General features: G+C 35.6%; 1 protein-coding gene across 3 annotated transcripts in view; it reads right to left on the minus strand.

The window, feature by feature from the left end:
* Positions 1–1054: 1054 nt before the first annotated feature.
* The window catches only part of GBE1 (1,4-alpha-glucan branching enzyme 1), a 160499-nt gene continuing 143375 nt past the window's right edge, over positions 1055–18178 (minus strand). For 2 of the 3 annotated variants that reach the window (XM_063305491.1, XM_063305493.1), the window contains 3 exons: positions 10063–10180; positions 7174–7239; positions 1055–3014 (listed from right to left, as the gene is read on the minus strand). In XM_063305491.1, coding sequence (XP_063161561.1) covers positions 2958–3014; positions 7174–7239; positions 10063–10180 — 241 coding nt within the window. In that variant the 3' untranslated portion in view covers positions 1055–2957. The remainder of the gene's footprint in view (positions 3015–7173; positions 7240–10062; positions 10181–18178) is intronic. The other variant, XM_063305492.1, reaches the window with a different exon arrangement.

Below are 18178 nucleotides of genomic sequence, written 5' to 3' on the forward strand. Positions count from 1 at the left end.
AGATAATCCATTTCATCCAGGATCCTTTGGAGCTGCAGTACCACCACTTTCTCAACCACCTTCCCTAAAAAGGGGAGGTGGGAGACTGGATGAGAATTGTCCTGTACAGTGGGATCCAGTGATGGTTTCTTGGGGGGTGGGGCACCAGCACCTCTTTAAAGGTTGTTGGAAACACTTACTCCCTCAAGGATGAGTTCACCATTGCATGGACCTACCCACATGTCACGTCCCAAGCTGTCTTCTCCACTTAGGAGGGGCATGGGTCTAATTGGCAGGTGGTGGCATTTACAGTCCAGAGGACCCTGTCCACTTCCTTGGGCCCAACAGGATCAAACTGTTCCCAGATAACTGGGTAAGTATGTTCTCCAGGCACCTCCACAGGCCATGCCCCATGCTTGGCATCCAACTTGGCATGAATCTGAGTGATTTTATCCTCCAGATGCCTGGAAAATTCCCCTGCATGGCTGTGTAGGTGGGTTACCGGACACACCTTCCCAATAGGGATCAGGTGATCTTAAACAGGGCCACTGGGTGGCATTCTGCGGATGTAATAAGAGAATGAGATACAATGAGAAACTAATTCTGCTATGTTTCACAAAACTTGCCATGTTTATGTCTGCACCCTAAATATACAGTAGATAAATGGAAATTCATTTTAAACATGAAATATGTATTCAGGCCATCAAAAATAATACTGTTCTTCCACTTGCCAATACTTTCCCCATTTTTTAGGATTTTCAGCTGTTGCAAGCATCTGTATATGGACAAGCAAATATAGACATATACCTACTGAATACATATACATATACATTATACTCTGATTTCAGCAAAACCCTGTCATTAAGGGAAAATAGAATTCAGATCAGGAAACCTTGTATGTAAATTGGATGGAAAGATTGTGTATTTTTTCATTGCTGTGCATTTCAGCAGGGAAAAAAAAAGATTATAACAAATGTACAATCCTAAATTTCTTTTGTTTGAGCCAATATTTTTTCCTTAAAGCTTTTTAATTTGCATAGATAAAGTTAGTTTATAATATCAAAATGCACAAACACCAATTTTACATTTCTTTATTTGCATGTCATTTTGCAACATCTCATCACACATGTTTTCTTACACAAAAGTCTGACTTGGACAATATCCTTACACCACATATACAAACCTAGAGAAAACAACATGTTCATTATGTTATATTAATGTATACATTTAATGAAAATGCACTATATATTTATGGAACTGTTGTATTTTACCTTTAGGTTGAAAGACTATAAAATCATGTGAAGACAGTTATAACTTATCTGAATCTTCTTCAGGAAACTGGAAACTGCTGAACAGGTAATTAACCTAAACTTTAGGATTTATGATTTCTCAGATAATTAAATACATCAGAAGCTGCAGCATTTATATATACCTCTCTATTCCAGTAACACTGAAATATTAATAGAAGAAATTTTATTCACTAGGCTTATGAGATATTTATCTCAAAGTTATCACATATTCTTGTCTAGTGGTCTTTGTGGAAACATTTGAGCAGGATAAATGAAACAGATTTTTCTTGTGTGAATATTACCTAGCCTTTAGGTTTGGTGGGTATAAATTCTGCAGTTTTTCTTGTTCACCTATTTCTAATATGAATGGCTTGGAGATATATTAATATGTTTCCAAATAGTTTTGAAACAGAACATGCCAACTAGACATGGCGTTAAGAAACTTGATCTAATATAATTATCATAAGGAAAAGTTAGCAAGGCACTCGTATTATGGTCTTGATAAAAACAGCAAAATAATAACTCACAGATATTCTACACTGAATATTTTTGATAATTACATCTGAACATTGACCATAAAGCAAACCTGAAATAAATGTTTGTACAAGATATTTTTTCAGTTCTGTAAATGCAGAATTCAACCACATATATCTGCTACCAGTATTAAATTTTTTGAAAATGTAATTATTTAATACCACATTTTGAGCTTGATAAAAATAATTCTCTACCACTGTTCACTGATAACTAGCAAATAGTTTGGTTTCAAAAGATGTGAAGTCATAACTAGTCAGCAGTTGATTAAGTTGATTAAATTGGATGATACAGATGAGTCAATGTCAATGACATATTTTAACACAAAGGAACATGAGTTAACTTCATTCAAAATACATTTGAAACTGATAGGACTTTTAAAACTGTCTATATGGTGTGAGCAATATAATACAGGAAAGTGGGCATGGTTTAATTTGTTTTTAAATGTTTACCAAGAATTCATGACTCCTAACACTCAAGATAGAATACATAAATTAATATCTTAATTTTGTAGCAAAAATAGGCACTTTTAAAAGACTTACTATGGTTATATTGTTTGACAGACCTAAATCAATGAGCTTAATATCATACTATCAATGAGGTTGTTTTATTGTTGTTGTTCTTCCATGATAATTCTTTATTATTTTATCCTCTTTTTTTCAACCAACCAACCAACCAATCCTATCTTCCACATAGTAATGTATCACATGAAAACACAAAAGAACTTATACTTGGAATTCAGTGTCAGTGCATTACATGGCTACTTATTTCTACTACAAAATGGGATCTAATTAAAAAAAAAAAATACCCAAATGAGATTAGAACAAATAACTGAAAATACTGCATCCAATTTTTGAAGTGTGAAAGCACATCATGCCTTGTAGCACACTCCAACCCTTACTGTGAGAACAAACTGTTTCTGAAATCCAATTCTGTAACACAAATTGTTCATAATGGATTCTTTCTTCCATGATTATAAATAATCTCTTTGAATAAACATTTATGAATGTTTTGTAATTATAAATAAATAAATCCTCATTTGAATTTCTTAGTATGAACACACCTTTATAAAGGAAAACAACAACAACAATAAGTTTTGGATGCTACTAGCATCAACTATTTCTTGGCCTTTGAAGTAATGAAGCCAGTTGCAAGCCTTTAGATCTGGATATCCATGTTCTGAAACACTATTGCCACTCTGCTTGGAATATATACCTGAAGAGAGAATAACAATGTCTTATTGTCTATCCATAACAACACTTTGGGCTATGGGAGACGTAAATCTAAATCAATTAAATAAGTTACTTATAATGTAAATACACAAAATATCTACTGAATAGCCAAACACGTATTAAATGTGTCATGGATGTAGAGTGCGGTTCTGGATTTGGCCATTTGGTCCTAAGACTGAGACGGTAATTGAAATGATGGACTTTGCATTCTAGCCACCTCCCAAATGCTGGCTTGGGTAGTAAGTTTAAATGCAATTGCCACTAGAGGGCACTATGTGATTTATACTGATCAATTATGAATGTTTGAGGACATCCAGGCCAATATATTGTGTACTAGTAAATGACAAACTTACTGTTCCATTTGATCTTAGTTGTATCATGAGTTGAAATTGTATTTTGCCTGAGATGTCATTCAGCGGAAGTAAATACAACATAAGATATAGTAAAGCATTTAGGAATCTAAATGGGTAGTTGCTAAAATGGGTCTCACTGCAATATATATTGAACTGAAAAATATATTCATTTTCCTTTCAACATTATGATCAAGATATTTCTTTTATACTTTCACAAAGAAAGTCTGAATCTGAACTCATTTTTGTATAAGGGAAAAAGAAATCTGCAACAGTGGGTTTTATGTTCCTTTCACAACTCAGAATATGTGTGTGTTTTTTTTTAACCAATTACCTTGATATGTGTACTTTATAGACTGCAGGGTGCAATTGATCATGTAAGCTGACCTCAATTACAGTGCAATTAGAAAAAGCATCAGCTGATAACTGAAGATTGATGGCTTACTTTTTGACAATGCTTTTAAGAGTCTCTTCCACTTGGTATTCTTAGTATAATGCTATTTCCAGACATGTTATATCTGAGAGAGAGCCTGACTCACAGCATAAAAAGGTTTTATAGTCAGCAACCAGAATGAAAGATGTAAAGCAAACAGCTTTAGGGAAAGAAAAAAAGACAAATCTTCATTGAATCAGATGGTAACATGTCCAGTGGATCCTAGATATTTGTCAGTGATCAGAGTGTTTTTCTATAAGATTTCTGCACTAAATAACTCCTACAAATCTGCTCAGCGGGGAAGGACATATGACATACACCTAGAATCATTTGCTCCAAAATGTACGGGAAAAGAAAAGTCAGTGGAATGGTTAAAAGTACTTGGCTGTTGCAAAATATGTGGTAAAGGGTTTATTTTCAAATATTTTAGACAAACAAAATCATTTATTTGCTGATAATCCAAATACTACAGTGGAGAAAATTCCATATTCAACATTTATGAGTAATAAGTAAGAGAGTGTTGCAAGTTAAGGGAAGACAATCTGTTGTCAATTAAAATTCTCATTGACAAAATGATATGGTCAAGGTGGATGTGTTTTTGTTAACATTGTGCTTTTTTAAAAAAAAATCTTTAAAACTATAATATATAAATTAATTTAGAATGCAGATATGTTAATATCAGTTGAATGCCTTATTTATGCCTGTTATTTATGAAAACTTCTTGCAAAAAACGAATAAACCAATAACCACCCTCTATTTGTCGAGAAACTTGGATTCAATTGTATTTTGGCATTTGAAGAGAAAATCAGATTTTATTTTCCTGCCATTATTTCACTTTCCTAGCACTATTTCACTTTCCCCCTTTCCACAGTTTTTTTCCCCCTTCCCCTTTCCAATGACACTGAAAGCTGCTTGAGGGCAGAAGATTTGGCAAAAAATGCCTTTTTTTGCCAAATCTGCCTGCATGGATTTTACAAAGTTTTGTTGTAGACATTTTTTTATTCATACCCTTAGAATTTTCCAGCAGAAACGGTCCCCCCTCCAGATGGGGGCTATCCTTTCTTTTCTGCTCTGCTAGAGGGCCACAGAGCCAAGCAAAATGTAAGTGGGCTGGGATGAGTTTTTCATATCATAAAAAACACTCCCCCCTGCTTTTCTGGAAGCTTGTCCTTATACTTGATCTTAGCCAAAAGGCCAAGACATGATTCCCCCCACCCTGCCCAGATAGAGATATTTTAAGATAGATTGCTTAAAAGTTATGAGAACTTTTTGTTTGTTTATATATTTAACATTACCTTCAACAGACTCTGGGCAACTCACAACAATAAAAATCAATACAATATATTCTCACAATAAAATCAGCATTAAAAATATAGGGCCAGACTATTTAATGATAACATTGTTCAAAATAAGAGTAGCCAACATTTCTTCAATCTATACCCCAAAGATATGCTTAAAAAAATGTTTTTCATACTTCCAGAATACTGTTAAAGAGGGGGCATTCTTACCTCAGGAAGAAAAGAATTCCAAAGGGTCATTGTATTAGCATTTTGTACCTTAACCACCTTCCCAACACTAACCCAAAAATAGGTCTCCTCTTGGGAGCAATAGGATCTCAGTGGCTGCATGAGGCCTTGGGTTGCACATTCTTCTTTTAATATAATTTACTGCTAATAAAGGAATGTGAGTTCTCTTCAAGCCCCAAATCTTCAAGAACATTCATTGAAAACTGTTTTAGTACACAGGCTTATTATTATTAGGATTTTTCCTGGAATATTTTAATCCAGATGTCATGTGGATAATTTCTTCCACTGTCAAGAAGTCAGGTGAAAACTTGTTCTATTTAAATGCAGCCTACTTTTCTATAGCTCACGTGGGTTTAACTGAATATATATCAAATAACAAACATTAGCTATATAGGGATATGTAATGTGGAAAATAGGAAAGCTACAAATGATATATGAAAAAGTAGGAAAAGGAGTTATGTGTGACATTATTGAAAGACTAAACATGGCATTAAATTTATAAGTGCATCATACTGATTTGCTAGTAAAAAGTAAGTCAGTGAATCTCTCACAACATCAAGACATCATCTTCCTGTTCACTTAAGAAAATCCAATATGCCTGCCACATCAATTTAGTGGAATGCATATTCAAGTGGTATTAATGGAATATCAACATAAATATATTTGCTAACATTTGTTCTGGAACATACTTATTTTGAATTTTAACATGACTAAATATCTATTTTAACTGTATGTTAAAACTGTAACACATATTTTGTAGAAAAATGTCAATTATCACTGCATAATTGATAAAACAACAGCTAGTTGAGAGTGTGTCAGGTTGTCATATCATATTGGACAAAAGCAAATACAAGTCAGGCTTGCAGTTGAAAATATGTAAGAGATGGTCAAGATTAATTTCCTTGCTCCACTGTGAATAACATGTGAATGCACAGTATACTAAACTCTGTTCTTCCTACTGAAGAATGGCTGGATTTTAATCAAAATTAAATATTGCCATTTTTTTGTGATTTATAAACAAACTATTCCATTAACTGGTCACACTGGCTGTAGACAATGAGATTAAAAAATTCCACAACATATACTTCAGATCTCCTGTATTTCTATTTCCTTTTATTATTATCAACAATATCAAAGCAGGATATGGATATGGATATGGATATGGATATGGATATGGAGATATATATATATATATATATATATATATATATATTTCTTGTTGAAGTCTGGAACTGTATATTTGCTCTTTATTAAAAAATATGTATTTTCCAGAAAAAGGTATTTTTTTAAGTTGTTGCAATACTGCTCCACCCAGCAGGTTTTAAAGCTAATGTGCAGAACCCAGAGAATTATATGCAAATAGGGTTCTTCATGTTGCAATCTCTTTCCCTGTTTTAGCTGTTCCTGTGGGATGTAATACAGCTAGAGGAAAGAAATGAGAAGAAATTGGAGACCTCCTTTGCTCACTAGAAGCATGTTCTACTAATTCAGGGGGGTCTTTAGATTCTGCTCTTCATGCTGACAAAGTGAAATAAATGGTCTGCAATCCTTAAAAGTTGATAATGTAGTAAATGTACTAGATTTAAAGATGTCGTAGGAATCTTTGTCCATTTAATTATTAAGTCAATCAATTGAACAAAGATCATGGAACACAGCACTAAACAGAAGTCTTTTTTTTTTTTTAAGCAGACCTACTTCCAGTTGTAACATACATTAATGCTTGATCAGCTGTGATTTTCTTACACTTATATTGATTTACTGTAGGTATGGAGATGAGGATCCTGTTTCTTTATCATGCTACCACTTTGCCTACACACCTGTCTGCAACTTTACCTTCAAGTAGTGTGTGTGCTGGTGTCCTCGGCTTTGGCCATCACTTTCATTCAGTGCATTGGGTTGCTAAGGAACATAAAGGAAAGGATGACCCACATTCGGGGTTCGAATTACTACTGTAGTGCTGTCATCATGCCATTAACTTGTAGCTAGATCCAAACTATATTAAATGCTTAGTTATTAGATTTTTCTCATGCTTGCTTTCACATGCGTTTGTTAAATTCATTTTTTACAGCTGTACCAACCTCTGGATATATTAATTGTACTTTGCATCTGCATTATGCTTATCATGTTGATAATATGTTTTGGTTAATAAGACACATAACAACTATCTGAAGTTATTTGCTGTATCTTAATGTTTTGTTACAGTGTGGTAAAAAAAGCGCAGGAAATCCCTTTCAGAACTGCATTGCAATCAGTTTCCGAGATGGGGACTTCACTCACTCTGACATATAAAGTAAAGAAGAAAGATGTGCATATATGCAGAGGGTATATGCATAAATGTATACACAGAATGATCCAGGATAGTCAAGTGACTGTTTACTGGCACATAATTCTAGGGTCACTGAGGTGATTGATTATGGGTATAAATATGACCATAATTTGGTTTCTGATACTGTATAATATAGGATAACAAATTAAGTAGTCTATTAGTGATTGGGTCTGAATGTATATTAGCTGATTTAGAATTGAGTTAAACAATTTGTTTACAAAAGCTTCACTGTGTTTGGCTTTGGTCCACAATGATGCGCCTTTACTATCCTTTCATAGAACACTAACTAAACTAGGTAAAAATGAATTACATGCTGCTGATATTGATAGTATAACTTAGTTGTTGAACTATGCATGTGGCTTGCTTACAGAGTAGCTGTGCAATTTGTTTAATATGTTTATGAAAAATGCATCTGTGCATGATGATGGAAGAATGCTGTTATTGTCCAATTATACAAGGACAAAGATAGGAAGAATGAACACAAAAACAACAAGGAAACTAGATTAAGTGTACCTAGAAAGCTATTTGGCAGAGTTGTGATAGAAAATGTAGGAGAGAAGCATTATTTGGGAAGTATAGTATTGCTTTGTGATACTGCTTTGTGACAGTGAGTGTATAGATCAGATTTTTTGCTCTTTAGTAAGTCTCTGAGAAATCTACAAATGTGAAAAAAAGTTTATAACACAACTTTGATTTAGAGAAAGTACATGATAAAATGAATAGAACTGAATCATATAATGTCATGCACAAACATGGTGTTGCAGTTGATTGCGGAATATTGTAAAACATGTATAGCAATAAGTGGAATACTTAGCAAATAGTTCAATGGAACAGGGAAAGGATGTGTGGTTTTTGAGGAATCCTTGTAGTACTATTAGAGCTGTGTTGTTAGGGGACATAAATGTACATATACTTTGTATGCAGTTGATGCCACATTATTGACTGAAAAGAAACTGATTTGTAGTGAATGCTAGTGCTTTTGAATGATAGAGTGTATGAGAAGTATGGATACAATCATTAATATATACAACCTAAGATAGTTTTGATGCTAAAGGCGAATGGAGTGAACAACTGTAAGCTAAACTAGAGCAAGTAGAGTGCTTTAATGGTGCTGAATGAATGTTCATTGAATACGAAAGTGAATGACTAGTACAAAATAAGTACACTGAAGTACATTTCAAAACAAATGTATGAAGGAAGAATGAATAGATGAATAAGAGGGAGAAGAAAATCAAGAAATCATGCTTGGAGGAAGTTGAAGAGTTCCTGAAAAAGAAGAAAGTGAGAAGTTTAAAAAATAAATGGTATTGTATTAATTGGTGTATGGACCTGATGGAGGAAATAATGGTTTGCAAGGATAGAAATTTATGGAGTAAACTGGAACTATGAGTTGTACTGAAGTACACTAGAGTTAGCTATTTTTTTTTTCTTTTACTATCTCATGTCTTAATTGCATCCTTAATTCCTTTTTGTGATCTGTTTAATGTTGCTTACCCTAAATTTAAAGATAGTCTAAACTGTGAGGAAATTTTCCAATAGAAAGAAGGAAACGAGGAAAGGAAAGGAAAGGAAAGGAAAGGAAAGGAAAGGAAAGGAAAGGAAAGGAAAGGAAAGGAAAGGAAAGGAAAGGAAAGGAGTCAAACATTATTATAGTCTGGTTACATGTCTCCTTGGATTGCAGTTTATGTCATATATTAAATAATGGTTAATGTGCTCAAAATTTTACACTGAATAAAGTATATCAGAATCCTCACATATAAAATAAAAATTAAAATAGTGCATCAAATGCAAGTTAATCCTGTATTCTTTGATATTTTAAATTTGATTTTCTTTATTTTTTAAATTAAATCAGAAAGGAAAAAGAAAAAAAACAACCTGTTTTGTTTGCATTGCTAACTTACATACTTCTAATACTTAAATTATCCTCATATTGTATAAAAGAGATCAATCTATAGAAGTTCGAATAGACTATCTAGCTCTGTCTAAGATAATAGCATTGAAAAACTTAGGATGTTTACATGCAAAGAAATCAAATAAACATGCAAATTATTGGGACATTCAACATTAAAAAAACCCATAAAAAATAAGAAAACTAAAATGTACACAGAAATGATTTGTTAGATTTATTATATACACATTTGGAAGGTTAGAATTATTATATAAAATTTAAAATATTGAGCAATTGAAAGTATTATTGTCTAGCTACCGCTTTCTTTATGCCACATAAACACTTTTATGACATTTAGTTTTATAATTTTTCATGCAAAATCAATTACCATATTTCATAAGGGGAGAGGGTGAAGGCAATATGCAGGCATTTAAAACAAAATCTAAAATATTAACTGTCCCTCTAAAGATATACATTAGAGAAATGAGAGTAGAAAAAATGTACTTACCAAAAGAGAATTAGATCGATGATTATGTGAACACTGCTGAGAAAAGAATTCTGTAGTATGATCCAATCTACTATGCCCTCCATACTCTGGAGCATCTGAATCCAAGGCAATTTTATACTTATGGCAATAGTTAAGGATTTCTATAGCAGAGTTACATCATTTTAAAATAAGAAATAATACATGGAATATAAGCTAGTTAACTACAAAAATGAGTTTTCTGTTACAATGCTTAGATATTGTACATGTTGTATTTGTAATGATTATGTTAAAGGACTGAATACACCTGGTCTTTGATTAGATGCTGGGTTTACATCCCAAAAAATATCAGAGCAGTCATAAAAAATAAATTTAATTTGCTTAATCTTTTTACATGTAAATGTAATTAAACCTAAATAAAATAATTAGAAACAGTTATCTCTCAATATACAAAATACAGATGGCTCTTAGTATGTTTAGCAATTTTCTTCTTCTATATAATTATAATTAAGGAACAAATTTTAAAGACAGTTTAGGGAAATAGGTTGTTTTTCCCTTTATAAGGGAAGCAAACTGCTATCTAATCTAAATAAATGAGGGTTATATATACTACTATTTAAGTACCTGTTTATTATTTAGTATAAAACATATTTATCTATTTCATCTTAAGGAATATATTTAGTCTATACCCAGCTATTTGGTAATAACTGCTTGCAGGTAAATTAAATGTACTTTGGCATAAACATGTATAGGACTGCCAGTAATCATGAATTAAGTATAAAGAAAAATTACTTAACATATGAACTTGGGTCCCACTTAATTTACTCATGTTTTACTACCATTAACTCAATGTGACTTTAAGTCAGAATTACTAAAAATTTCCAAGTGGAAAGCCAGAGGATTATTAAGAAACTTAATACAAAGGGAGCTTTGAAAAATGAAAAGCTCAGAGTTTATTTATTTATTTACAGCCAAAGACTAGTAACAAAAATACATCAAATACCATACATATATGCACACACATACAAACACACATAAATATAATAGAAGACAATCCTGAACTAGTTAATAATGTAAGAAGGCTGTTGTGAATTTATCAGGATACCTCAGGCTTTGAAATCATTCAAACAAAATTCCTAAAAAAACTATAATACAGATTTCTTATGATGTCACACAGCAGGAATTGGGCTGTACCTCCTTTCGGACTTGCTTGAAACATTATTGCATTATCAAACCCTTTGCAAAACTTTGTTATCCTTACTTTGTTAGATAGGCTTGTTTCTTCTCATTAATAATGATTTGGCAACTATAGCTTTTCTATTCCAGCAATATCCACCCTTGGCCTTGATAAAACCTTGGCTAAATCTGGGACCAGGACATTCAAACTGACAGAGCTCTAATTTCCTCTCTCCTGGACTATCCCCAGATATTGTTCTACCATTCTACATGTCTGTAGAAAGCCAAGGAGATGACCTTGGAGAAACAAGGGTAGAAGAACATGTTTTAAGCCTAGGAAATAGAGAAGGCATGAGGAAGAAGCTTAAAGAGTGACTTCTACCTAATACACTAGAGTATAAGAGGGAGGGAGGTGAAAAACTCAGGCTTTCAAGATTCTGTTACTAAAGCCTATATCAATAAAGTAGAGTACCAGCCAGACTGGTGGAGGCTATTTCCCAACCTGGCCTAACTGAAAGGACTGACAATGTTCCACATAGAACACTTTTCTGCCTACCCTAGATCAATGTATAGCTTATGAGGGTGACAATGGACAGATATATCACCCATTGTTATGAAAACTGCACATGTGTATATTCCAACGTGGAAGTTGAATCTATACCACATGTGTTGATAAAGTCCAACTGTACCCACAATGGCAAATTGATATAACACTAATTGCCACAAAATTTAACTGTTTTAATGTTCAAAAGGTTACCACTCTCCCTTTATGTAACCAATTTCCTCCCAGAAGGCTGCAAGATTCTGATCAACAGTTATGGCTTACAGAAAGTATTTACTATCTCTATTACATTATTAATTGTTCCTGAAAAATCAAATGTTGGAAATTACTTAGGGCAGCCCTTACTTGACCTAAATCTCAGCCAACATATTATACTGCAGTAAGTGTTCAAAGCTGACCATTAAGTCAACATGTTTCACAGAGCATTGGCCCAGAAAAAGTCCCAAACCAACATGCAGAAACTTTTTTTCCAATAATTGTTTACATTGACAATCATCGTTAGTTCCTCCTTGCCTACCACAAAAATAAGATCAAAATACTATTTGCGTTACTTTAGAGCTGCTTCTCCATTGAAAGATGGTTTCAGCAGGTGCCAGCACACTGCTGAAATGATTCTTTATGTATATAGAGATAAAACAAGTACACAAAGTGTTGATAACAGCTGGACCTATTAAGTGGCTAGTTATAGGAAATAACGTAATGAAGGCTGAACGAAATATGTAAGAAAAATCACAGTCTGTCAGAGGCAAAAATTAGGTAGGAGCATCTAAATTAGACCAAGTAATATAGAAGCTATAAAGCAATTAAAAATGATAGCCAATTATAAACCAATTATTTAGTTGACAGGTATCACCACATTCAAATTATGGAGACCCTCAGGAAAAGGGTATATTAAAATATAGAAGGTGTTATGCTGAAAAAATCTCTGCTAGGCCAAAAGGCTTTCCCCCCAAATTGTTCTGCATTTTCTTTGCCTTGTTTAATCTTTTTTCTTCTTCCTGTTGTTTGAAGACTTTCCATAGCCTCCTTCATTTCATCATTTCTCCTAATAACTTTTTCATATATACTGCTTCAGATAGTTCTGTAGCGCTTTCTAACATCACAATTCTCAGTGTTTTAAGCAGCTTCCCTCATTCCTTTTCCTTATGCCATTTCCACACATTATGCTGTGTGGAATATTTTTTTATATAAGACTTACCCTTATATAAAGACTTTCTCTTCCTGCAGTCATTCCACTTTAACTTACTTCTCTCTCTCTCTCCCCTTTCCTTTCCTTTTCTTTTATGTTCATTTTTTTCTCTCCAAAGTTCCATTCCTGACACTGCCTGTAATGGAATGTTGAGTCTGGGAATGAGAATGACAGGTTGCAAAATACTGCAGGCAAAAATATCTGCCCATTCCTTCCTTAACATACAAATGCATACCAATATCTCTTACTAATAAGATTCTCTAACTAACCCCTTTCCTTTCAAGAAATATGACTAATAGACTTGTGAGTTTTTTGGCTGTGATCAGCTGTTATGGGCTTGACATTATTAATAGACTGTCATGCATTTAGAGCCTTTTATCACCTCTTTTATCCACTAATTATCTCAACCTTTATCAAACATAATCAAATCAATCAGATTTTTAGATCCATTTCTTGCTGTGTGCACTTATGGATAGAGTTGTACTTAAAAAAACATTTATTTGAAAGAAATAGTCCTTTTTCCAACTAAATACTCACAAAATAATCACCATTCTCATTTTTGTCTCCCCAAAAGACACACATCATTCATTCATTCATACATACATTCATTCATTCATTTTATATTCAATTCAAACTTATTCCCGTTTCTCTTGTATCACCATTCACTAAAGTGCTACTTGTAACTATCACCATCTTGTAAAGTCCTACTTTCCTAGATATTCACAATAATCTAGATCATGCCAAGTCACACTTTTTAAACCTTTCGTGCATAATTAAACCTACACCTTTATTTCCCTGCATGTATTCTTTGATTCTACTCTGTAAGATTAGGCCACCTTCACTCAGTTCTTTTAATCCTTTTCCTTAGTTTCACAGAAACACAACATTTCTTTTCACATGTTTGCTTTTTCCTCTCTTCCATTCCAAGATGTGATCTTTCATCTGGCATTATCATAAACAGTTGAATCCATGAATACTGATATCTATTTCCCATCAAGGCTGTTACACTTAAAGCCATGCATGGATTATGACCTGCTTATCTTTGGGTTTTTTCCAGCTCAATAAGCTTGGGGAGTAAGGGATCTCTGGGTCCCTACTCTGAACCCCTCCTGTGGAACAACATTCTCCATGGATTAGAACAGCTCTAACCCTTTGGAATTTAAGAAGGCTATTGAAACCTGTTTGTTCCAGGAAGCTTTCGGAGAATGGAATGGATATGCTTGGAGAGTATTTCCGTAGACTATATTGGAGAGTATTTCCTTAGACTATATTGGAGAGTATAACATATTGTTATTATGTATTTTTAATCCTTGTTCTAGATATGGAGTATACACTGCTTAGAGTCAGTTTAATTACATCAAATTAAAATGATTATTCTTCCTAAAAAAGGTTTTTGTTGGTTTGTTTGTTTCAAACCCTCCCAGTTCCACTGGCTTTTAGTTGGTCTCATATATGACAAAAATATTGTCTTTATTTACTGTACGTAAAGCTATTCAGAAGAATCCTAGGATCAGGCAAGTTATATAGTATTTAAAAAAAAAAGCATAATGGAAGTTTAGGCATACCAGATTTGAAATAGCCTTTTCATGCCTTTCAGCTAAGACAATTAGTTTGTATAATTAAGAATTCAAATTATGTTCAGTGGGTACATATTGTTCAGTGGGTACAAATTAAGTTAGCACTGTATTCCCTATTCATAAGGGAGATTTTGTATCTCACTGACATTAATAAATTAATATCTACTACCTCAAATCCATACATAAAGTTTACTTTAGAAATTTGGGGAATATAGTCAAATATTCATTCTCTCTTTTTTCTTTGCTTTTGTTCTGGGGTTGTTTTATTTTCTGTCTTATTTAGTTTGTTCAATAAAAAGCAAAAAAAAAAAAAAGGATCAAACAAGTCTTTTTTTTCCTTCCTTGGTTACAGTATCAATTGCTCTCTGCAATTGATAGCACCAAGGTTCTGCAGTCTTTCTTGTTGTGATACCAATGAAGGAAGAGGCGGGCATGGCAGCTACCCTTTCTTATGGCATATAAGGAAAATCTTGCTGCATTAATGGAAATTCACATAAATCAAAACAGGAACATTTAATGAATATACTACCTTGTTTTTGGTTAGAATGTAAAAATAAAGGCAAAGTCACATATAACGTAATTATATAGCCCTCTGTTTGTTCTGTTCATATATGCCCTGGAGCTATTTTTTAATCCATTAGAGTTCACGTTACTGTTTTGACATCCTCTCTTAGAAATGAATATCCTAGTTGACTCTTAACTACAAAAGTGAATGCTTTGCATTTTGTTTTTCGGTGTCTGTGATATTCATGGTCAGATGTTAGAAATGTTTAGATTTTTATTAATCTTATTCAGTAGAGGGACCGAGGTGTGGTATTTAATTCTCTCCTTGCATTTAATTCTCTCCTTGGGTTCCCCCCCCCCTCCAGTACACCTCAAGCAGCATATACATGTATATTATAAACTTGCACCACTTTTTACTATATGATGAAATACTATTTTGCCTATGTCAAATTATTTCATAGTCTGGCATCTAGGCATCGAGATGTCGCTGTGCTATCTCTGTGAAAGGGGCAAGATGCCACAATCTAAATTTAGAAGTCACCACATACAGAGCTCTGTAAGAATGAACATTTTCCTACTGAAGTTAATTTTGATTGTATAGGAGTAATATTCCTAGACATTGAAATACAGATTGAAATTCCATTCTTGCTGAATTCTATCTGTGTTTCAGAATCTATGGGCACTGTACAGGAACCACATCAATTAAATCTATAAATATCACACATGCACATATATACGGTACAACAGTATCTTAGTAAGATAATGTGCAAGTCTTAAAGTAGTTTTTAAGTACTATTTCCATTACCTTTGACAATAATATCGATCTCCCAAAGTCTGAACTAGAACATTGAAAAACTCCACTAATTTGGTCTGATAAATGGCCCCTAATTTTATTATCATAAACCTCACAGAAACCTATGTAGAACATCTGTAATTGTTCTCTCTGATGCCTTTTTTAAATTCAGTACATGCAAATGCATCTTCTATCTCATTGGAGTTTATGAATGCATTTCTTGTTTACCTTCTGAGTTCTAAATACATGCTTGATTTTATCATTGCTACTAAAACTCTGCAATCTTTAATGCTGTTATTTTACATTTAAATTTATCGAACAAATAAAAATGTTTCTAGTTTTGCTAATTTTAAGAAGAAGAATATATTATGAAAATAATAAAAAAGAGAGCAATGACAACATCCTTTCCATACTCCTGTCATGTCCCCCATTGCAATGCAATCATGCATCACAATGGGGAACATGCCTTTCCGGTAAAGGGAAGGAAGGAGGAAGGAATCATACTAATCCTTTAAACACTCAGATACAAATGTAATTAAAGGACAAAGGAGACATACCTTTGCCCTGACCAGAATAGCCATCATCATATCTCCTGGACATCTCTGCATTACCCCGGGGGACACACCTGCGCCGGACATGGGAAGAAGACAGAGGCGACCAGCGCTAATCCTCCTGATCGCCCGAGACCCCGGGATTACACCCCGATCGCCCATCAAGACTCCGGATCTGGACTGTGGGGTAATGGGGGTGGAGACAGAGGCGATCAGTGCTAATCCTCCTGATCGCCCATCATGACCCCGGTATCGCACCCCGATCGCCCATCAAGACTCCGGATCCGGACTGTGGGACAATGGGGGGTGGAGGAGGGCCAGGTCCGCACCGCGGGTATTTCCGGGATACGCCGCATGCCATGTGCTCATTCCCGTCTTTCTCCATGTATGCATTCTGTTCCCATTAAACTGGAAATCCTTAGCCATCTAAGTGAGTCCGTGTCTCTTTGGGAGCAAGGCAACCATCACATAAAGACAGGATTCAAAAAAAAAATTTTCCACTAGCACCAATCCAGATCTCATCTGTGAGGGACCCAAGTTGGCGATGGAAAGCCACAACCCACGAAGAGGTGGCTACCCGAGGACCGACGACGGGTCACCAGACTCTGCGGCACGAGCGATCGGTAAGAACCCTACTCCCAGACGGCACGGGATCCAGGAGGGTTCGGGATCAAGCTCGGAGGTGGAGGAGACCGGGAGGAGCAGGACACTCGAAGCGACCAGAGAGTCACGGGGTGAGTGGGTCACCCTGGACGAGACGGCAGGATCCCTGCCCGGAACGTTTGGGGCGTCTAAGAAGCCGTGGGACCAGCTGTCCCCAGCGACCGCAGGAGCTGAGGGAAGGCGGCGGAGCGGACGGACTGAGGATGGCTTCCAGACAGATGAGCGGCTAAAAACAGTGGAATCGAGGCTGGAGTCGATCGAACAGCTGCTCCTGAGGTTGTTGGACAAGTGGGAATCCCGAGGAAGGGGTGAGCCAGAACCGGGCACCAGAAGCTCATCACCCCCCCCCTTCCATCCCTGAGATGCGACAACTGGGGTGAGGACGGAGATGGGAGGAAGCTGAGGCAGCGCCGGGGCAGAGGTCACCACGTAGAACCAGCCAAGAGGCCATCTTCCCCCCCCCCAGGAGACGTGACAGCTGGAAAGAGGCTGGAGCCAGCACGAGACGGAGGCAACGCTGCCCGGAGCCTGGCTGAGGGAAACCCCACACCGAGACCGGAGAACCCCAGCGGCCCAAGGTACGCCCAGACGACCAGAAGGGGTTTGGACCCCACTGGGAACGGGAGTGAAAGACCTTGGGGTCAAGTTCGACGGGGACCCAGCCACACTATCGTTCTTCCTCACAAACACAAAAAATTACATGGAGGAATATGGACCATATTTCCGTTCGGAAAAGGGCAAAATCAATGCCATAGCGAACAAACTCAAAGGAAGGGCGGCTGACTGGTATGTCCAGCTATGCCAGGCAGATGCCCCAGAGCTCGATTACGTTGACGAGTTTCTCTGGGCGCTGGATCTGCACTTCAGAGATCCCTTAGAGAAGGAGAGAGCAAAAAGATCCCTAAGGGGAATCAACCAAGGACAACGATCTGTGGCAGATTATGCCATGGAATTTCAAGCACTGGCTGGAAAGGTGGAGGACTGGTCGCAGTCTACCCTAATTGAATGATTCAAAGAGGGTCTGAATTTGAACGTTCTCAGGTGGGCATTATGCAGAGACGACCCAAACACTCTAATTGAGTGGATACGGCTGGCCGGTAAGGCGGAAAATGCCCAGGAAACCTT

This window comes from Candoia aspera, chromosome 5 (genome assembly GCF_035149785.1).
Source record: "Candoia aspera isolate rCanAsp1 chromosome 5, rCanAsp1.hap2, whole genome shotgun sequence".
Taxonomy (NCBI): Eukaryota; Metazoa; Chordata; class Lepidosauria; order Squamata; family Boidae; genus Candoia; species Candoia aspera.